This window comes from Lucilia cuprina, chromosome 4 (assembly GCF_022045245.1).
Source record: "Lucilia cuprina isolate Lc7/37 chromosome 4, ASM2204524v1, whole genome shotgun sequence".
NCBI classification, from domain to species: Eukaryota; Metazoa; Arthropoda; class Insecta; order Diptera; family Calliphoridae; genus Lucilia; species Lucilia cuprina.
Genome location: NC_060952.1, coordinates 70794580 through 70819411, shown reverse-complemented (window position 1 = coordinate 70819411; position 24832 = coordinate 70794580). Strand labels below are relative to the sequence as shown.

The window sequence follows — 24832 nt, the reverse complement described above, 5'->3', positions numbered from 1 at the left end:
CCATAGCAGCATTACATATGACTACTAAACGTGTTATGTTCTCTAAATATGTTTTCAGAGTGTTAGTTTTGGAATTAACTTAATGGATTATGTAATCCAATAACTTTGCAGGTTTATAGAAGAAATTTAGTATGACAAAGAAATGACAATGTGTTATAAATAAAGCATTTGGTATTATGTTGCTTTTTAGGATTTTGTGACTTGTAGAAATAACCAATTTGTTGTTATACCCTGTAAAATTTCATATCAATAAATTCGGAGTTTTTTGACAATAGAATTTTAAAAATTTGCGACAACATGTATTTTGATGCAGTAGACCATTTTCAATACAAAAATCTATTTTACATTTTTTGGTTGTTACGCTGTTATGCATTTCAGGTATTAATATAGAAAATCCTAAACTTGAAATTTAACATATAGTGTTATTAAATAGTTTGAATTAAAATACTGGAATATTTAGTTCTGTAAGCGAAATTTTCACCCTCGAAAGATTTGTAAAACAAAATTACATTTAGAGACAATCTAGTTTCAAATCCCTTAAGTTTTTAAAAAATATTTATTAAAATGTCATGAAATTTTGGATTAAATTAGTCTTGTGGTAAATAAGCGATATGTTCGAAATTGTGAGAAAAATTTATTTTTTTAGAACTTTATTTTGTAACTATCAACGAATAAAGCATTCACGTAGCAAAATGTATATTGGAAAAACTTTTTGAATATTTTTTATGTTTTTTTATTTAGTGTTTTTTACTTAATTATAAATATTTACCATATTAAAATAAATACAAATTAATAACATTTAATACAAATTATAATTTAAAAAATGAAAAGAAACAATAATAAAAAATGCCAACAATTGTAAAATATTGTCGTTTTCACTGGAACACATACAATTGGTTTGAGTACTTTTGTTTGAATAAAAACTTTAACATTTTGTGTTATTTTGTTTATCCATTTGAGTTTTTTTAATTTTTTTTAGACTAAAATCCTTTAAGGATCAACTACAATTTATACACATTTATTGCACAATACAATTTTGTATAAAAATCAAGAATCTTAATATTAATTTAGATTTATTTATAGTTACTTTATTTTCACATTTATCTCTACTTTTTGTAGTTTGTATTAATTTATTGTCTTATAAAAAAATTTTGTTTTTTTTATTTAGAAAGCATTTTGTTAATATGTAGTTATTGATATACAATTTTTCTTAAGATTACAAAAATTGAAACGTTCAGTTTTTTTACTAAAATAAAAATCACTTTAGTTATTTGTTCGTGTTTTATACATTGTCGTCTACTTTTTTTAATTACAAATTACAGTTGTACATAAAGTTTTCAGTTTTTGTTCTGTTTATTTTGATATTTTATGCTTTTGATATTGATTTTTGTCTCTTCTCCAAGAAAGGATTTTTTATGTACATTTTATTTAAATAAAACTTTAATAGATGTGAGCGTTTACATTTAAATTCGATAATAGTTTTGAATTAGTTTCCTTTTGGTTTTCCGTGGTGTTAACAATATTCAAATTTTAGATTGATTAGGATTTGTTAAAAATTATAATGCAACATAAGTGTATGTGTAAGATTCGACCCAGCCGAATTTGTGTAAGTGTGTTTTTCCTTAAATTCTTTCTATATAATTTAGAAAATGTTAGCCTAAAAATTTTGGTTTTGTTATTGTTGTTATAGATGATGTTGTTGTTGATATTGTGTTGTTATCAAAAAATAATGTCTTTTGTATTCTAGCATTCGCTGGATGATTTGTTATTGGTTCCAATATTTTTAATATATAATCTTTAAATACTTTAGGTACAGTTACGAAATGTCAAGAATCTTTTTTCGCCTTTAAATTCTCCTCATGAGCCTGAAAATTAAAGACAATGGAAAATACACTTTAATATCAACATAATTTTTTATGCACTTAATTGAAATTGTTTTTGTTTTGCACAAATAGTTTAATAAAAATGAAAAAACTAAAACTTGTTATATATTATTTAACTTAAAATCGTTTATTCATTATTTCTCTTACCTTTTGTGCTACTTTCAATAAACTATCAAATGTTGTATTTCCCGTTTGTTTCACCATTCCATAAAATATATTTGTTCTACTCTGTGTTAACAATTCGAATGGTGAACCAAATTCGACAGCACGACCAGCATCCATTACTAAAACTTTATCGGAATCCATGACCGTGTGTAAACGATGTGCTATTGTCAGAACAGTACATTGTCTGAATTTATTTCGTATGGTGGTTTGAATTAAGGCATCAGTTTGTGGATCAACATTGGCAGTGGCTTCATCCATGACTAATATACGGTTTTCACGTAATATAGCGCGAGCTAAACATACCAGCTGTCTTTGGCCCACAGAGAAATTGGTGCCACCTTCAGATATTTTACTTTGTAAACCGCAGGGTAATTCAGAAACAACATCCTTCAATTTGACCTAGACAAGTGATATATACAATTTTTTATTAACGTAAGCACTTTGTTATACACACAAATATATGTTCCTTACCTCATCTAATGATTCCCATAATTTAGCATCAGAATATTCTTCGAATGGATCTAAATTATAACGCATAGTACCCGAGAACAATACGGGCTCTTGAGGTATAATAGAAATTTTGCTACGTAAATCATGAAGACCCAATTCATTAGTATCACGTTTATCAATAATCACCGAACCATCATTATAGGAAAGCCTAAAGAGTGCATTAATCAATGACGACTTTCCAGCTCCGGTGCGCCCAACTATGCCAACCTTTTCTCTGGCCTTGATGGAGATATTTAAAGCCTTCAAAACACACTCTGATTTGGGATCGGGGAAGTAACGTAAACTTAAATTGTCGAAAATAATTTGACCATCTTCTGGCCAAGATTTTGGTGGTTTTTTATTCGGTGGAGATTCAAATTCACCTTCAGCTTCTAAATCTTCATATTCTACCACACGTTCTACACATGTCATAGTATTTTCTAATTCGGCCGATTGACGCATGCCCCATTGTACCATACCGGTCATTCCCATAGCTTGTGTGATGGCCAAACCTACATCACCGCCATTTTCCGGAGAGAAAAGGAAGAAACTCAAGGTGATAATGGCAATATAGAGAACACAACAGCAATCTAGCCAGTAGCCAAAGGCACGACTTGTAGCCAAAAACATAAAATAGCCTGAACTATGCATATCTTGATAGTTATCAAATTCAGCAATCAATACTTTTTGGGCACCGAAAGCACGTATAGTTGAAAGACCATTTAGAGAAGCACCTAGATGTGAGTAAATGGGCGAACGAGCTAAAAGAAAGGAGAAATTATATAAATATCATTTTCAATGGAATCTTTAATCAAAAAGCTTACTTATAGCCTCGAGACGTTTTACATCTCTCGAAGTATTCAAATAGAATGAACGCAAAAAGTAGAATATAACAGCCAATAAGGCAGTTGCTAATAAATACCAGGGATTAACTAAGCACAATACTACCACTATACCGAGTAAAGCCAAAAAGATTTGTATGACATCCATCATAACACCAGGTAAAATTTCATCAACTTGACCCAAATCTTTGGAGAAACGGTTAAGAATACGACCCGAAGGATTGGTATTAAAGAAATACATGGCAGCTCTGGTTACACCCTTGAACATAGCATTGTGTAAATTCGTGGAAGATCTTTTGGCCAAATTGAAGAAGAGCAGAGAACGTGTCAATGCGAAGAAAATAATAGAAACATTAATGGCTGTGAAGATATACAAATCAACAGGGTCGGTATTGCTATCTAAACGAGCTTCAGGACGTCTATACGCGTCAGTAACTTGACTTTGAGCTTGTCCATTTTTGTTTACCCTAAAAAAGTAATAATAAATTTTTACACATTGGAATCGAGATTATTACAACAAATAAATTGAAACCCACCAATATGACAAGAAATAATCACCACCAGATGCTAATACCTGGGCAGCAACACAGAAGAAAGCCATTACAGCAAACAATATGTAACCTCCACTGGCACCAAAGTACTTCTTATATAGTTTCCAACCAATTTTTCCATCTTCACGATTTTCTTGCACTTGCATAGGCGAATCTCCAGGCGCCGAATCTGCCGCTGAACTCATCGAAGTAACACTATTTTGACGCGAGCGCATTTTGCTATTTTGTCGCGATAACGCTGATTTATTGTTTTCAGGTGCATCTCCAGCTGCCTTAGCATTTGCTTGTTCCTGTTGATCGGCTTTCATTAGTAGTTTTGCAAAATCTAAACCACTCTTACGCATTGATTCAAATGTGCCCATAGCACTTATGCGTCCCTTATCCATAATCACAATAAGATCTGCCTGTTCCATGAATTGCAACTGATGTGTAACAAGCAGAACAATATCATCACGCAAGAAACCCCGCATACACTGATCAAACAAGTGACGACCGACATGAGTGTCAACAGCGCTTAAGGGATCATCCAACAGATAGACATCCGTTTTGCGATACACAGCCCTGGCTAAACTAATACGGGCTTTTTGACCACCAGACAGTGAAGCGCCGCGTTCGCCTACAATTGTCTTATCACCGTAGGGCAATAACTCAAAGTCACGTTCGAGAGCACACTTTTTCACAACTGTGCGATAGCGCTGCTTATCCATTGGTAATCCAAACAAAATATTCTGACGCACCGTACCAGTGAATAGCCAGGGCTCTTGGGAAGCATATGACAAAGTGCCATTAACATTAACAGAACCGGATTCAGCGGGTAGTTCACCAAGTATGGCTTGAATTAAGCTTAATAAATTGAAAGTGTTAAAATTACGGTCTAATAACTGATTAGAGTTTTTAAATATGTAGGTGGAATTGAATGTGATACACTTACAGACGATGGAAGTAAATATTCAATTCCGTGTTAACTTTTGCACTTTTACCTATAAAAATACCATATTTATTTAACACACAGCATTTTTATAGGAAGCAGTTATAGGGGGGCGTTAGTAATGAGTCAATCACTATTATCAAGTACTAATTAACGTTTTACCAATTATAATTACATGTAATAGTTATTGAAGTACTTTAATAATTTTTTATTCAAATTATTATAAAATATCGAATTACAATTACATATTATTGGTTATTGACCTGTAATGTGTTACTTAATGTAATCATTATATTCCAAGCCTAACATATATTAACACGGGCTAGAAATTTCCAGCTGTGTATTACATTAGTAATAATAGCAAAATCAATTTAGTTAATTAATTTTGCAGGGATTAAAGGATTTGTAAAATTTACTTTTAAAATGTATGATTTTGATTTATATATTTATGTATTTTTTCATTATTTATTTAATTATTCAATTTACCTGGATTTCCCCGAACCGACAGGACCAATAACAGCCACCAGAGTACGTGGATTAATTTTTAAGTCTATACCATCCAAGGTATACTCCGTAGATTGCGAATCCCATTTAGCCTTAAGTTTACTTATTACTACACCAGCTTCCATTTGATGAGCACTATGATTGGTCGTAGTTGTCATGGGCTTTATGACACCATTCATAGCAATAGCTTTACCATTCTCCTCTATAATGGCAGTGGGTTGTAGTTTGTTATTCTCACTATCAACTTCTAGAGATTTGTCGCGAACTTTTGTCTCCTCATGCATCATATACTTTTGGATTCTCTTAAAGGAAACCATAGTTTCAGCGAATTGTGAAATACCCATAGGGAAATAGATGGTCATTGTGTTGCGCAAAATATTGTAGTAAGCTGTAATTACAAAAGCTTTTTCGGCCGTTAGCAATTTGCCCAACAGAACAAAGCCCACCAAACTAGCAAACACTGATATGCGGGTTAAGAACATAATAAAGGACTGTAAAATACCACGTATATAATTGACATTACGTATGGCATTCATTTCTTTGAATCGAGCATATTCGACCATTTTACCAAAAGGTATTTCCCAAGCATACATTTTTATAACCTGTATACCCGAGATGATTTCATTCATCATGCGTACACGTTCGTCTGTACGCAATGCAGTACGGAGACGTAATACGGAAGTCTTTTTGCCCAAAAAGGCTTGAAGTGGCAGGAATAGAATCATAATGGCAACACCAAATAGGGAAGACACACCAATCTATAAAAGGTTGGGACAAAAACATATATAAAGGTTCTTAGGATTTCAGAAGGTGTACGTACATAGTATTAAAGAGATGAGAGATGGTATTAGGTGAGTGATAAAATGTTATGAATTAGATGATTGTTAAATTAGTTTGTGATTTTTAGCAAATGGCGTTGTTAGATTAAAAACCAAAGACACATTGTTTTTTAAAAATCCTTGGTTTTTATCGAATTGTAGCGTTGATCTGGTTAAAGAAGTAATTTTCTTAAGAATATCTTAGAAATGTGAGTCATTTTCGCCAAACATATAAAATTGCATTTAAGATTTAAAATCATACCAAAATTTAAAAACGTCAAAGGCCAGAGACCAGTTATACTTTTGTAAAGTATTGAGATGCTCTGAATCCGAATATGAACTCTGATATTTAACACATCAGTTTTTTTAGTTATAAATAGCGCGTAATCATTTTTATTTATAAAACTTGTAATGCGGATCTGTCCAATCTGTCGAAATTTCAGCGGTTAATTTTATTCAATGTTTAAATAATAACGTTATTAACAAAAATTTCAGTTGAGAAATCTGAAAAAAAATTTACAATTTGCAAACAAGTTTTCTAAATAAATTTTCCGCATATGCTTGTTTTGTTATTTGAGATTCGATATTTTCTACTAATAGTGAATTAAAGGATATGAAATGCAAAAAAAAAACTTTTTTAATACAACATATTTACAAAGTATTTATACGCTTATAATTTCAATGACTCACCTCTCTGTACATCAAATATGTTATAATCACTATTTCAACTGGACCCAACCACAAATAGTGCATGTGTATCATAGACGTGTCCAAGCGACCAACATCGTTCGATATTAGATTGACCACTTGACCGGATGTCGTATTACCCAGTGCTGTTTTACTCAAACGCAGTGCCTTACGATATATCATGCTGCACATGGCCACTCGTATTTTCATGCCCGTATGCAGTATGCCTAACATGTAAGGATGCATAAAGAAAACATTCAATGCACTGCATAAGATCACACCCAATGCGTATAAATACGCAGTGGTTTGATCACCACTCGTATTATTTTCGGGCTTAGCATAATATGAAACTAAACCGCCCAAAAATAAAGGTTGAGTGACACTGTTAAAAGAAAATTTAATTTGATACTTAATATAATAAACACATTAATTAAATTGAAATAAGTCGTTTGAATTGATAATGTCATTGTTTTTGAAGTATGCAAATTGTGTGTGATCATATTGTATCTTTCAATTCCCGACCTTATCAATTCAAATGCAATTTGTTAAGAGAAATAAAAATATTTACCGTAAACCAATTTCTAAAATAAATAGCACTAGACCCAAAGTAGCAAAACGTAAACCAAATACTTTTAATACCGCTTTTAGAAGACTGGGCTCCTTGTGTTTCATTTGTTTTTTATTACACTCTTCCTCCCATGCTACGCTAAGTTTATGTCCCAGAAAATCTGTAATAAAATTAAAAAAAAAACACAAAAATAAACAAACTGTTCGAAATGTATTTATTGTTTCTTTGAATTGCCATGATTTGTAAAAAAGTTTTTTTAACACCTTTTTAATATAAAATTTTGTTTATAATGTTGCTTAGTAATAAAAATAATAAACAATTTGAGAAAATCACCTAAAAATAAATTATATGTTGACTAATATGCAAATTATTCGTAGATACATTTTAAAAAGTTTTAAGTAAGTATTTTAAAAATATATACATACATAAATGAAAACAAAAAGGACTCAAAATTTAATTAAAAAAATACCAAAATTAGATTTGATTTCAAAAAGTTCCCTTTTTATGGAACTAATTCGTCAAAGAAATTGCCAAATTATCCTTGATTGTTTTGATTCAAATATTTTTATTCGTATTTCCTTTCAATGTGTGAAGGTTTTTTTTTACAGGAATGGTAAATGGAATTTTCAAATTATACAAAACCGCTATTAAAAGTGTAGTTTTTTGTGTAATATTCTACCAAATCTATATTTTTGCAAATTTATATCAATGTAGAACAAAAGCATTTCAAGCCGACTTTTTCGCTTAGTAAGGTAATTAATAATTTTAAAATTGTATAGAATGGGTTATAGGTGTACCATTGTACTTTTGAAGATAGAATTGCACCAAATTTTGCCAATCCTGTTTGATTACATACATATGTATTACATTTAGACACCCTTATCCTTCTACACAAGATTTTGACCGGTCATATTGATTGTGTGCTTGAATAAATTTTAGCTACAAGATACATCATTAATATTTTAAACTTTATTAGATTTTTAGACATTAAAACATTCTTTAGAATAGACTGCTAGTCTATTCTATAGACTGGGAAATATACTATAACAAGACAATAAACTAGTACATAGAGTTTTTGCACTAGTCTAAAGACCAATTCAGAAATACTTTAAACGTCTAGTTAAAAGTACTTAAAAAATAACTATAGATTAAATATACATAAACTAGACAAAAGACTAGTCTACACATTCTTGTCTAGTGTATAGAATACCTTTGTTAAATGTTGAATGGTTATAATCTCTTCCAGGATTCTTTACAATATCCTCTTCCGAAATTAAGTAAAAGTCTTTAAATTTTGTGTTAAAAATACAAATTTTTAATAATAATTTCATATTTTAAAATTGTATAAAATGGGTTATTGGTGTACTATTGTACTTTTGAAGATCGAATTGTACCAATTTTGCCAACCCTGTTTGATTACATTTAGACAATGTAACCCTTATCCTTCTACACAAGATTTTGACCGATCATATTAACTGTGTGCTTGAATAAACTTTAGCTACAAGATACACATCATTAATATTTTAAATTTTATTAGATTTTCAGACATTAAAACATTCTTTATAATTTCTGTCTTCTCTTGTAATCTTTAAATTATACCATATTTTTTAACAGCTAATCTAACGTATTTTTTACCTTTCGTATACAAATAACATTTTTTATTCTATATTTGCACAAATCACAATGACTATAGCATTTAATAAAAAAAAATTTACCCACAGCTGATAAACAAATTTATAGGAAATAATCAATAAAATATATTTTGATTTGCAGTTAAGTGTAGAAAATACACAATGAAATAGAAATGAAGACATTTAGGTATTTTGTTGCTTCTTCGTATATCTTTAATCTTATACATATCGTCGTTTTTCGTCAGCTGTTATTTCCAAAGGTCGAATAATTTCAAAACAAAATTATTATCAATATTATCTATGGGGACTAGTTGATAATAACTAAATGATGGTGTATAACGACTATACTTGTCCTATTATTTATTATTATAAATATTATATTAATATTGCGAACTAAGCTTTATATGTACATTTTAATGATGTACATATAAAGTACAAAAGTCATTAACACCTTATTTCTGTACACTGATGTAATTTGTAGAATATACTTTTTCTTGCTCACGTATAGTATGTATGTACTTCAGTAGGTACTTTAAATAAAGTTATTAAAAAAAGAAAACCTTGATTTTACGTTATGATATATATAGTTTTAATCAAACATGTGTGTAACTTTTTTAAGGACCCATTTACACAATTCACCATGATAAGTAATTTTTTATCAATTAAAAATTCGATTAGCACAAACCAATAAGTTGAATTTTTCGATTTCTAAAGATTATTTAATAATTTTGTTTATTTACTGCAAAAATTTGTTTTTATGGGTTTGATTAAAATTTTAAAATAAAATTTTCTTAAAGAATACAAAATTGACAATGACTCGAATGAATCCCAATAATTAAGATATTTTAATAGATTTTCAAATTTTGTGTCCATATAGGATCAATTATACATGCATTTCTCTATTACTTTCAACACAATTAATAACCAATTAAAATTAATTTGTCAATATTTATCAACACTTTTTGAGCCTTAAATGAAAAATTCCTATACTTAACATCTGGAAGACCCATAAAGAGCTAGTTAGTTAATTAGTATGATCCCAAGAACACTGTGGACAGCATCGAATCTTCTACCTCCAAACTAACAGTCTAAACCATCTTCTTAAGAGGAAACACTTTGTTTGTCAGATATTGTTTGACATGTCAAAGAAATGTTTTATTCTTTTAAATTTTACTAGAAATGGAAAATTTACAAAAAAAGTTAGATACGTTATATATCGCAAAAGATACACATCCACTTATATTGAAAAAATAGTTATTGACATTAACCGTTAAAACAAAAACTGACACCTTTCACCTTGACATATAGAAATAGTTCCATATCATTCGCATCAAGTGTTTGTGAGTTTTAATTAGATAAAACAAATTGTATTCTAATTTATGACAGTTGGAATGATAAATTGAATATGCCTGCCTCTCCCCCAATAATCGAAAATATCAAAATATGTATGTAATCGTAATTTATAATAGTAAACAGTAGGACGGCCACACATGAATTTCTGCAATACGTACTATAATAATATAAATCATTATATGAAATTTTTATAACAATATAAATTGTTTATTTTTTATTAAAACCATAAAGATAATTTGTTAATATAATGAAATGACATATCTAGACAGTGGTTTAAATAAATGTGTATGTATACAAAACAATCCAAATTGTTATGAATAAAAAATTGAATTTGTCGTTATTTATAATTGTCAAAAGGAAAAAGACACTAGAAATTATTATAGATACTTACTATTGGAAAGTAAATCTACATATCATTAGTGTTCGAAAACAATCAAATGTTTTCATTGTGTTTTCTATTTATAAAAACAAGATAAGAGTTCAAATTCCAACAAAAATTTTTTTATAGTAAAAGTAACTGCATGTTTTTGTAGAACAGACGAAAAAATAATTTGTATACGAAAATCTTTTTGAACATAAAATATATAATTTCTTACTTATAAGAATTGCTCAAATCTTTCTAAAGTTTACAAAACAAAAAATCCATATTAAATTTATCGTATAATTCTCTGATTAATTTAATATTTTTAAACAAGAGATAATTTAGTGTATAGAGTATATAAACATTTTCATTTCATAAAATATCATTATGTATCTTAATAAATATGTAATTTTAATTTATAGAATTTCATTTAACAATATAATTTTAATTACTATTTATTTAAATGGGTTAATGTACACATTTGTTTACAGAAGTAGGCTCATAACAAGTCAAAACAATTCGTAGTTAAGATTTCAATTGATTTCAAGAGTCATAAAGAAAAATACTTAAATTCAGTAAAATTATAAAAATGTTTACCAATTATTATTACATACTTTTTATGAACATATAAAAAAACATACAGTGTGAAAGAAAATAAATTACACAAAAGCTGTATTAAGTTACATAGTTTGATTTGTTTTCGACATAAGCAAAAAATTATTTTATTTTTTTTCACAATCAAGTGAGATGTAGTAGATATATTTCGATTCTATTTGCAACCATTAAGTATGGATTATTTTTAGATTCTAAGTGGCGATCCACACTGGAAAACTGTTGTTGAAAAACGTTTTCTTAATTCTCTTTTAAAGTTTCCCGAATGTATAAGAAACTTCGTACCGCGAGAGGTATTGATATTTCTTTTTTCCCACAAAAATCCAAAGTTTCCATGTGTAGTTATTTGTATTGATGCAACTTGTTTGGTAGTTAAAGTCTGCAAAATCGGTTTACGATTACTCCTAGTCTTAGATTACAACTATAGCTATAAAATTCGACATAATGTAAAATGTATAAAATTTTACATTTATGAGGCGGCACTTACAGCTGAATGGATCATAATATTAGACGAAATGGCCATAAGTTATAAAATACGTCAGAATGCTGTTTTCAGATAGAATGTCATTATCAAGCGGAACACTATGGGACAAAGTGGGCCTAGGGTTTTATATTGAAGAGCCAGAAACAAAAATATACCACAGTTTTGTTAAATCACAACGAATATGTAAATTGTTTACAATAAATATGGCGCCCACAGGGTTTACCATATTTAACGAAAGCCAGAAGCCAATTAGGGAATTAGTTAATATGTGATAAAGTTGAACCTAAGACCGTATTGGTAATAATGGTAATAAAGCTACATCATTGGTAAGGGCTAAAATTGGTAAGAATTACATAATATGGGTACCAGGACACTCGGGAGTAATCGGCATCGAAAAAGCGAATATAATAGCTTTAAAAGTAAGGGAACTCGAGGTAGTTGACCTGACGAACACAAAATAAGTTTGAGAGCCAATTAAAATAATAAAAAGGTTGGTAGAACCCAAAAGATCACATGGGGAGACCCTAACGAGAGCAGCACCCTCAAAAGGGACCAAAAGTCTTAATGTTGAAAAAATCTATGCAATTATGTTTACCATAAAAGGAAGTGCACAACGGAATCGAATGTGGCCTAGGTGTATTTCTTTAAATTTGAAGTTTGTAGAAAAATCCCATATTAACTTAACCTAAGTAAATGTCGAAAATGACAAACATAACGTTAAGATCTATCTATTTATATTAGGTCACATTCTGAAATTACATTTATTTCTACGGGATCTGATAAGATTCGGTATAGTCGAATATTACACTCTTACTTGTTTCAATAAAAATAAGGAACTCACTAATTTCTCCATTAATTTAAAGTCAATGTCACACTGTATCCACAAGTAAAATTATAAACTGAAATATATGAATGAATACGACAACCAATGTATCGTTTTTATGACAAGTGCTTTTTGTTAATTGGAAAGAAAAAATGTGATATGAGTAGAATATTTAATTGAATTCTATGGATGCATTTGATACTTTACAATGATACTTAGGGTGAGTGAGACTTATGGGGACACACACAACTACTCATATGTAAATACATATTTAAAGAATTAAAAAAACTATAGTGTTTAAATAAAATTAATAATCAATACAATTTTTGGCAAAGAAATTTTTGGTAAACAATTTGTATAAATATCAAACCATACTTTTAGATTATTTTCAACTGAAAACGATATTAATCATTGAGCATGTAATGGAATTATAAATCATAATAATTATTGTTTTATTTCTGTTAAATTTATTATTTAAATAACCGGCATATTGAAAATTCAATAAATTATACAATTCCAATAACAGACCATGTTTTTAAACCCCTGCTGTATGGTATGGTGGAGAATGGTGGAAAATGTTTATTTTGTGTTAATAGTTTTTTTCTTGAATAATATATACACAAAATTGTTTATAAATACTGAAAAAGTAGAAATTGATGTTATAGTGACTTTTAAATTGAAACAATTTTAGGTATCAGGTTAAATGAGCTTATTGGAAATCTGAGATATGTTTTGTTGTTTTTAACTTGAAACTATTAGAAATTTCAGTCCATCGAAAAATAGTTTAATTATACGTAAAAAAAATATATTATTTAATACTTATGTGGTTTAAATATCAGTACTTAGTATATACATTAGGGCATAACCAAATTAAGGCCATATCATTACGTGGTAGCCAGTAGTGTTCTAATAACGTAAATGTTTTTCTCGGGTCATTTTAGTGCAAAAACCGTCCGCGGCAAAAATCTTTCACAAACAAATTTATATGAATTCTTAATAGTGTTTGGGAGCAAAATTTGAAACGAGGGAAAATTTATACTTAATTTTTCTCCGTGGAAATGTTGTGGTCAAACAATGGCACTAGTTTATATCGAAAATTTCCAGTTTTGTATTGAAAAACTTAAAATTTTGTTCACAGTAAATATCGAAAATTTTAATGCATTTGCCGCGGAAACTTTTTTAAGGATCGAAAAAAGTGATATACTTTTTCGACGTATATTTTTATGGTCTATGTGGAATGAATAGGACAAATTTAAAATTTTAAAAAATGTACAAAAGTTATACCCTAATCGATTCTAAATCTTTTGATAAAGAATTTAAATATCTGTTTTTTTCATAACCTTGCTAAACATTATGCAGGACGTTAATATATTTTGCGCTTATAATATAACAAATTTATAATGAATTCTTGCAAACAATCTTATTCAATCTAGAATTATTTGTTTATATTCTTATTTTATTATACATGTAATTATTTTAATTAACTTACCCGATTTATGTTCCTTTAAAGCTTTATAGAGATCACTTTCGTCCAATATTTTTTTACGACCCTTAAAAAATGTTGGCATTGCAAAACTGCAAAGAAAAATACGTAATGTTTATAATGTAGTTTTATATTTCTCGTCGTTAAACCTAGAAGTTATTACATATTACAAAATATAAATAAAAAAGCTAAGTATGTATTTCAGATGCTCATATTTCATGTAATTACATTGTAGGTTCATTAGGGTGTACTGTATACAAAGAGTATTTATGTTTACTAAATAGGAGAAAAATAAAAAATATGTATGTTTGTTTGAAAAGCGCCTCACTTTCGTACCAGCGATTTAAAATCTTGATCTCACTACAATATATTTAACAAAATTGTCTACAATCTTTTAGAAATTTCCGTAGTTTTGAGTTAATCGCATGAAAAATATTTATAATTATTGTATTCCTTGTCTAAAAAGCGACTTTTTAAGTGTAGTACAAATTCCAAAATAATCTGAAATGAACTATTTGTCTGCATAATCTGAAAATTATGACAATTATATTACCTCTTAAACCCACTAGAAGCTATTTTGTGGACCAACAATAAAAATTTTTCCCATAATCCGCTCAAAATTACAGATCTTTTGAGACCCATTTCGAAGTGATTGCATAAAAGTTGTTTAGCATGATAATCTAAGATCAAAAGTTTCAATCGATGGGAGGAAACTGTGACCCTTTTATTTTAACTTTTTCGTGTACTGTACTAAACATTAATACGCATTGATTTGGAGCTATTTCAACATAATTTTTTGTTTTTCGGGACATTATAATGTAAATTAAATTTATAACTTTTTGAATTTTTTTTAACTGTAGAAATAGTTTTGTTTTTGCTGCGAGTCCACACCAACTGTTCTCCACTTTTTTGCATTCTGCGCGTCTACATTTATAAGCGCTATTAATATACATTTCATATTCTTTATTTAATGCGTATTTATCAATGTTAATATATTAAAATTAGTTTAGTGATAAAAGCAGTAGAAAATCGTAATTACATAAAAAAGTTTTTTATATAGTATCTAGTGTAAAATATTGACCAATTCTCATAAAGTTTTCTGATGGCATTAACGTATAACGTATAAACTTTCGTTTTAAGATAAGGTTGATAGGAGAATCTGATCAGTCACTATCACACCCAAAATGAAAACCTTATATAGTTTTCAATTTTTCAATCAGTGTTCGTGAGGGATGTGCCGTAATCCTGTGTGTCGACACAGATTATTTTTCATTATTCAAATCTCAGACTTGCTCATTTTGAGGATCTCGCTAGGGTCATCCCATAGGATCTTTGAGGTTTTACCAACCGTATAATTATTGCAAGAGGCCTAATGGGATTATATTATCCATATTTTTAATTCGTTAATACAAAGAAAATAATGACATTCAAAATCAAATAAAAAGTTAGACTAAAATATCTTCAAAAGTGCGAAAGGGTCTTGAATTGTTGGTAGACATTCTAATGGAAATTCTTATATTTAATATATGGAAATTATTTTTCGTGATGTATCACGTTATAATTGTTTTTGTTTGTTCCTTGTGCTATATAAAACGGCATAAATTTCTCCAAAAATACTCAATTATTATAGTTTATCTGTTTACTTCATAAAGATTTTTTAGCTTTTAAAAAATATTTCAATTATTTATACTCTTAACTCCTAATGTCTAAAGTTTAACGCTTATAAGCATGATAAAGTAATATTTTTTTACTATGTTTTCCCATTATATATGTATGTATAATCAGTGATCTTAGTTTATTTCATCATAGATAAACTTAATAATTCATGGAATTAAAATCGGTGATATTAAAAAATAAAACGTTTATGAAAGTTTTATTATATTTGTTATTTAATAGAAGTTACTTCCTTACTTTTAATTACACAATGAGACAAAATTAACGAAAATTTAAATACCTGGGAAGTGACACTATTTTTCTGAAAGGTGGATCCGAGTAGAATAAGTATATATTTTTGAAATTTGCCAAACACCTCCGAAATCTTGAGTTACGGGTAAAAAAACTGTTTTTTCCTACCTTTAAGCACTTATAAGTCAGTAACTTAGTGGAATCTGAACCGATCAGTTTTTGAACTATTTTGTATTAAGAAAAATATCAATAAAGTTGTCAATTATTAACGGATTTTTAAGAAAAAAGTTGCGTTTTTCATTATATATGCCCCATCTTCTGCTTTCTAAACCGTGAAAAAAAACTTAAAATCGGATCAGATTCCACTAAGTTACTGACTTATAAGTGCTTAAAAGTAGGAAAAACGGGTTTTTACACGTAACTCAAAATTTTCAAAATTGTTTGGCAAATTTTAAAAACATATTCTTGTTCTACTCGGATTTACCTTCCAGAGAAATAGGATCTCTTTCCAGGTATTTATTTTTGTCGCATAGTGTTATTTGTTTATTAAGAAGTCTACATTTATTTAATATTATTATTATTGTAATAACTATTTATGAAATTAAATGTATAGTTTTAAAAGAAACACTTAAAATTTTTACATTTCAAGTGTCATTAAGCCGTTAATCAATAGTCAAGTGTTGACATTTTTTTATAAAAGCCTTCAATATTTGTTTAATTTATAAATAACTAATTATTTTACACAAAGAAAATGAGGGAACTAGAACTGTATCGCTAAAAAACATTAGATGTAAAGAATCTTTAGTACGTATTTGTTTTATTGTTTTCTTTGTACTGATATTTGTATTTTGTATGCAATATTGTTTGTGCTTTAATTAAATGTTTATTTAATTGTTATTAAATTGTGTGGAAACAATGTAAAAATCCACCATTATTAAAAATAATCCGGTGTATTGACTTAGACTTTTCGGTGCATTTATTCGGATTTAATAGAACATACCACCTCCTTTTAACAAACAAATTAACTAACCAACTAACTAACTTACTAAATAACTCCTCCTTTTAACAAACAAACTAACTAACATATAATTTTTGTTTTAAAACGTTTCTTAGAACAAGTATTGCTCACAATGTTGTAAGACAAAAATTGTAAATTTTTATAATTATTAAAATTTACAATTTTTGTTAACATTGTAAAATCTAACAACTTTACGAATATAACACTCATTCTTGTTTTTAATAATAATATTGCGCTCTATGGACCTACAAATATTAAATATTGATACTAATTTACAAGAAACACTTTTAATACTCTGCTATAAGTATGCTTGTATATATGAACAAAATAATGCAAAATTTTATTCCTTAAAATAATTGTCACTTGAATTTTTACAGCTAAACATTTTTTATGAACTAGTTAGTGAAAAGTAGGTTACTAGAAATACTGTTAGTTTCGAACAACGAACCTAATAGATTTTTTATTTGATTTTTCTCTTATGCCATAGATAAACCAGTTTTCAAGAATTGTTATGATTATTTTGAATAACTTAAAAATTTTTATACGACTAAATATACGATTAATAAAAAAGAATTGTTAATAAATTATTTGATTTGAATATGTACGCATTAAAAGTATTAAAGAAAATTTTGTACTTACCAAAACATTAATGCTGATAATGGATTTGCGGTCTCCCGCGGATTTTCCGGCAATTCATCCGCTTTAAAAGACTGCATTTTGGCAGTTTATTTGACAGTTAAACTCGGTATTCGTTATTAAATTTTTTATGATTTTAGTTTTTCTTCACTGTTTTTGCAAAAAAATCAAACAACAAACTGCAAAAACACGTGGTTAAGAGAGAGACATAGAGAGAGAAAAAAAAAAACAAATGGTAAATTAGATAAAATTGGCACTATGTCATGGAGTGACTAGACAAAAATATACATAAATATTTTTTAAAAACAATTATTGTAGTCACAAAACATTTTTCTGATTCATTAATTGTTCGAGCTTAGCGATTAATCGTGCTAATATTTATTTAATATTTTTATTATAATTATATTTTTCATTTATGTATTTTTTTTATTTTTTATAGTTTAATTACGATTGTGTTTTAGTGCTTATAGTTTATAACAGTTAACAGATTTAGTTTTCAAAATTTAAACTTTTAAAATATTTTCAAAATTTTAGAACTTTTGAACCTTATGAGATGTATGTATTTCACAATGGATGCAAACGATGAAGAGTTCAAAATTTATTGTTAATGAATGTAAATATAAACTGATATAAAACCGATTTTCAAAATCGTGAGGCTTATTATAGTACTGCAATACTTTCGCTTTAAAACAACCAACAAAAGCATATATATTTTGATGTCTAACGTCATATTAAATTTCATTTATTTATTTGCTTTATATAGAAGTTTTAATGTCTTAATATCTTTTAAGTAGTTTGATAAGTGCCTTTTTATTACGCCACTCAGTATTCCTCTCATATATTCACAACAAATATAATAATTATTTTTATTCTATTATTTATTATTAATTTTTATATTTACCAAAATTATTGCGGTTAAACGGTGTTGGGATTGAATGAAAAAAAAAAAATGAAATGAAATTATCATTGATTAATTATACAAGTAGTGGAAATGAGTACATACATATATACCCTTTGTACATTCTACAGATATCAAAAAGTTCATTGTCAAGTGCTTTATCAGTTAATAGATAAGAATGAAAGAGGATTATTATGTAAAAAGGAAAAAATATATTTGGTTTTATCCCAATTATATAACGAATTTGTTTTACTGTGATAGGCAAAAATCATTCTAAAACAAGCAAGAAGTTATAGTCGGGCGAGGCCGACCATATAATACCCTACACCTGTATACGAATAAAATGTGATTTAGTTTTCATAATAAAGCATTTAAGTTGAATTGTACCTTTCCTTTAGATATACTGAAGACATTTATAGATTAATAAAACTGAGGATATTTAAGAAAAATTTTGATGGGTTCTTTTAAGAGGGGCTAGGGTCAAATGAGGCCCTATAATTATAAAGTTCATCAGTGTCATCAAGACTAGTATAGGTTTTACAGGTTTAGGGTACGTCCCTGTGGCAATAAAAGATCATGTACCGAATTTCATTCAATTATCTTCAAAATTGCGGCCTGTAGTTTGATTACAAGGTTTATATGGACGGACAGACGGACGGACATAGCTTTATCGACTCAGAAAATGATTCTAAGCCGATTAGTATACTTTAAGGTGGGTCTAGGACTAATATTATTGTGCGTTACAAACATCAGCACAAATTCAATATATCCTCCCCACTAAAGTGGTGTAGGGTATAATATGATTCATATACATATGTATACTGATATTTTATTTGATCCTTTATAAAATATATCTGGTCTACATTTAGCATTTGTGACATGTTAAAGATAACTTGTAAAAATTTGACAAAAAGGTCAAACATTTTTGAAAGCGATTTTATTTATAAATTTCCAAAACATTCACAATTATTTTAAGTTTAATAGAAATTTGTACCTTCAAAGAAACAGAAAACTCATAGGGCCGGTTTTCTAGTTCGCACTTAACTTAAAATTTGAATAGTTGATATACCGGCCTCTCAACCATTTCCATTAAAAATTAAATTTTTTGTTATTGTTCATATCAATTTTGTTTTAACTGGTCCTAATTCAAAATTATTTCCTTAATTTACAAATATTTTAAAATTCCATTGATTTTATTTTAAATTCCTCTATATATAGCTTGTTTAATTACTTAGCATATAAAGACCATAATCGGTTATAAATTTCTACTTTTTCTAAAGAAGCAATATACGAAATTAATTCTTCAATATTCCTGATAATTTTCAAAACTTAGAAAAACTGTAAAATTCGTCCATTTTCCGTTGCATTTTATTCGTTAAAAGCAATTCTTTATTTTCTTTTGCGATTCGAAAAAGTACAAATTTTGTATGCCTCTACGATGATACACATATTTACATATATATATTTGTTGTTCTTCTTAATAATTTTGTTGTGTTTTTATTTGTTTAAGGAGTTGACATTTAAATTTACACACTTTGGAATAAACTTGCAATAATGGAATCTGTTTATTAAACGAAATAAATTATCGTTTATCTTTTTATAATATTTTTTCACATTAACACTCTCGCTCGCTCGCTCACTCGCTCATACACATATGCATATTTATACTTATTTGAAAAATTTATAATTGTTTATTATTAATAATGATGTTTTTTTGCTTTGTCATTTTTGCGTTAATTTCATTAATTTTTCATCAGTAATTTTCTATTTTATTAAAATTTTTTATTGAATTCTTAATTTATGTGTGTAGTAAAAACATACACTTTTATTTATGTATATAATTTATTGTAATGGATTTTTACGCACAATTTGAAACCAAAAAAAAAAAAAACGAAAAAAAGTGTCACACTTAATAATTTGAAAATTCCATGTGACTTCTGTCAAACCGCTTTAACAACTAAACACTTGTAGTGTTAACTTGACTCTGTCTAATGTTCTGTTTTTACCAATTATTTTTTATTTTTAAAAACAATTCCAATGTACAGCACATACGATGGCGAGTGAACGTTGTCGGTTGATTTGGTCATTAAATCAGAAGTTCTCTCGTATGGGCCAAACTTGTTGGTGGTTCCCAATGAGTTTTATTAGTTTCATCCAAAACAAAACAAAAAAATTGAACATTTCGTTAAAATACATACTCGTTCTAGTTGTGTGCCAAATTGATATCTCTTTTTTATGATTTTTTTTCGGCATTTGTATTGGTGTGAGTATTTCTCTTATCTGAGATTTTTAATTATGACGCCAAAATGTACATGATCATAAAAAATCAACACAAAATTGCTGTTTAATGCACGAGTACGAGTTTGTATGTAGTAAGTGCTGAGTATTCCTGTGAGTAGAGTGTTAACGTTATATTTCTAATTATTGCTCAATTTACACTCTTTTATATTAGATTTATAGATAGCTAAAGAGTTTACTTGTTAGCTGAAACCCCACTTGGAATACGCCCACGGATATGTAAACAGAATTTATAGAGTGGATAATGTAAAATTTTACATCCAAAGAAGACTAATTTATTGTTACAACTACGGAGGTTGTTTATATGTACATAAATATGCATACAACTTTTATTTGTATGCACATGTTTGTATATTTACCTGCTAACATTATATATCGAAACTATTACTCTGTAACCCTGCCAACAATTTCTATCAAATTTGTAACCATAACGTTACAGCTCAAAGTTTAAAATAATCTAATTTGATATAATCTGAGTTTTCCGCATGTTTTCGTTTCATAACATATGCAGATGTTCAAAAGATCAATTCCCTTTTGAAGTACAGTTGACAAATTTCAAAATAAAAACAGGTTTGTGCATTATTTTTATTAAAAAAAACACAATTTCCTTCAGATTAAGTGCAGAGTCGTGGAAAAATTTTCTTACAAAAGTACTAAAAATGCGAACAAAATTACCGAGCAAAAAATGTCAGAAAATGTGCAGACTCTGTTAAATATCTAAGAGAAATTAATATAATTCGTCTGATGAAGTTGCAAAAACAATTCTCTTCAGATTATGTGCAGATTTATCGGATATAATTCTTATGGCATTTTATATTTTACTACAGAAAATATACAGACAATTCAATGTGCAGATTATTCTATTATTTTGACAAAATGCAGACAGATCTGATGTTAATCTTTTAATACTTCAGAAAATGTGCAGAAAAATCCAACAAAAAGTTTGCCGATTATTCTGTAAAATACGTAAAGGAAATTTAGAAATTTGTTAAAAATTCTGATAATGTATAAGAATTCTTTCAGAAAATTTCTGACATCAGGCATGTCCGAAAAAATTGTTTACTGGGTATATATAGATTATATTTATGTGTGTAAAATTTAATTCAAATTGAAGATGGTAAATACGAATGCTGTTCGCTTTTGCATGGATTTTCCCAGATATCGAATTATAGTAATCCATTGTAGATGGACCTAGCCCCTGACATGTATGTATATTAGTTGTGTTTTTTTCAAAGCACAAATTTTAGATAGATATATGTTTACACCTTAGAGGTGCCCAAAAAATATTAATTTTGTTAAAATAGGTTAGGTTTGTTTATACATAATTGTGTGTCTAAAATCTACTGGTGGTAAATTTTAGTCAAATCGGGCAACGATAACCCGTATCGGAAATCGTTTGAAAATTGTAGAATTGGATAAATATTAGGACTTTTTTTGGTTTTTGAATTAACTTCTATCCTACGGGGTATAAAATAATTTTATCAAAGGACAAACAATAATCTTATTGACAATTTTGCCATTTACCTTAAAAATCATGCATTTTTGGAAAGATAATATTCTTTTGAAATTTATTTTATAGAAGAAATATGTGTTAAATTAAACAATTTCAATCTTTTTACATTTCTCACTATGCATGTTGGTTGCGCTAATCTTTTTATTGTAGCGAAATGATGATAGCAGTTGCTATCAAAATACATAAACGTTTTCATATAAACGTGTGTTATTGACACATGCTGTCTGTTGCCTATGCGTTCAATGAATAGAGCTGCAAAAATTAATAGTACGTATACGTCACCTATTCCATGCACATCTAACACAAATCAAATCATATTATAGATGAAAATAACAAACTAAGATAATTTTACAATGAGATCTTAAACATTTAAATATAAATGGATCGTAATTTTAGAACTTTTACAGTTACATATCGTCTTAAGAAAACCAATAAACCCTAAGTTACAAATTTTTCAGGAGAAGCAAAAACCGCCTTAATTGATAAATAAACCAAAAAATGTTTAGAATTTTCTGAAGTTAAGCTTATTTCTTATTGACAAATTATTATTTGAAGAAAAATTTGCGGTTTTTGTTTTACTTAAGAATGTGTTTTTTCTGTAGTTGTATTAAAAAATAATAAGTTTTAACATTTTCAACTAATTTCAAATCAGTTTTTGTTTGGTCAAATAAGCCGAAACATGGAAGGCATTAAGCTTCTTTGTTTTCATAGACATTTTCGGAAATTGGAAGTTTTCTTTGAAAAAATCTTAAACAGTTAAAATAATCTCTAAATTACAAGGATTCGCTGAAAGTGTCATTTTTGTTTTATTTGATGCCAATTTATAACATCTCTCAGTTTTGAAGTTAAAAACTAAGAAAAATGTTAAATTTAAATCAATTTTCTTTAGAATTTCTTTGATAGGCGTAGGAGTGTAAAATTTAGCAGGAACATGTACCTATTTTGATACGGTACTCATAATCAATCAAAAAGTCGATTTGGATTTTTTTGTAACTTAAGGATTTTTGAACTTCACATGACGATATATAGATCTTTTTTTATTCATAAAAATAAAATTTTTTCCCTGAATCCAAATCAATCCAATATTTGATTAATAAAAAATAGCCTAATATTTATACCCTATATTCAAAAAGTTCAAAATTATAAAAGTCTAGTTTTCAGTAGAGCAAAAAAAAAACTATATAATTCGTAAAATATTGCACAAAATGACAATGTCAACAACCTTAGTAATTCCTACCTAAGATAAAATTTTAATATTTTGCCCATTTTTTCACACATAATCCCTGTTAGAAGAAATTAATTTATTTTCAATAAATGGAATTAATTTTATAAAAATGATTTGAAAAAAAATACTCTCGAATTTAGTAGAGTTTGGTAAATTACTTTTGAAAATACCGTTTTTTGTCAGCAGATTTGATTTTAAAAATTTATACCTATAACACATTAATAAAAAACATTAAATCTATTCTTGTCATTTATATGAAATTTATTATTTTATTAAGTGATTATTAGTCCTTAATTTTGTCACGTGATTATAATTTTTATTTAATTATAATTGTAACGTGTCCTCAACGAATTCTTAAGAATGTGCACTAGTAACACTTAAAATTTATTTTCAGTGTTTTTATTCGAATATTTTTATTTGCATATTGACCTGAATTTTTTATTTTCTTTTTATAAGTATTTTTTTATATTTATTTTATTGTGTTATTGTAACCACTGTGCAAACGTTAAATTCACCAATCGTTTCCGTTTGCCAATTTTCCGCTAAGTCAACTATTTCCGTTTATTTCCACTTGGGGAAAGAAAAAACACAAGAAAACATTGACATAATAAAAATGAACGCAAAAGGAAATACAAGTTTTTTTTGGTATGAATGACAAAACATTCATATTGTTGTTATTGTTTTTGTAGGTAATGTTTTTCTTCGACATAAACTAATTAAATGTTCTAATTTTGCATGTCAGGGAATTTATATTAAATTTTTATCTTTTCCTCTAACAAATTTAGACCATAAACAAAAGAAAACCGAATACAAATTCCAGCACGCACACAACACTTAAGAGGAACTCACTCATGTACCATCTGCACTCGCACACACATTGAACACTTTTTACATTTTCTTCATAGATTTTATTATTTTTTCCTAATGTTTTTCCAAATAAAAACAAGCAACCCCCTCGAGGGTAAATGATTCAATGATTTTTTTCTCGTATTTGCTTTTTTGATTCAATAATTTCATTTGATTTTAAGAGAATTTCGCACAATTTGTTAAGTATTTGTAAAAAGGAGATTTTAATTTAGTTTTTTGTTATAATTTTGGATTTTTTATTTTATAAAAAACGGTGCAAAACTAGAATTTTCAGGTGCTCGAAATAAAAA

General features: G+C 28.0%; 1 protein-coding gene across 2 annotated transcripts; it reads right to left on the bottom strand.

Moving 5' to 3' along the window:
- Nucleotides 1-1405: 1405 nt before the first annotated feature.
- On the bottom strand, nt 1406-24831 carry LOC111676775 (probable multidrug resistance-associated protein lethal(2)03659). 2 transcript variants are annotated; one of them, XM_046950424.1, is made up of 11 exons: nt 24525-24831; nt 17745-17920; nt 14189-14274; nt 7436-7595; nt 6871-7249; nt 5345-6120; nt 3916-4773; nt 3362-3846; nt 2520-3298; nt 2031-2447; nt 1406-1865 (listed from the first exon to the last, which is right to left on the bottom strand). In XM_046950424.1, the coding sequence occupies exons 2-11, from the start codon at nt 17819-17821 to the stop codon at nt 1827-1829; spliced, it is 4056 nt and encodes a 1351-aa protein (XP_046806380.1). In that variant the 5' UTR covers nt 17822-17920; nt 24525-24831; the 3' UTR covers nt 1406-1826. The 2 variants fall into 2 exon arrangements, with proteins under 2 accessions (XP_046806380.1, XP_046806381.1); XM_046950425.1 differs by having other exon boundaries at nt 5345-5664; nt 24525-24829.
- Between the last annotated feature and the right edge of the window lies 1 nt (nt 24832).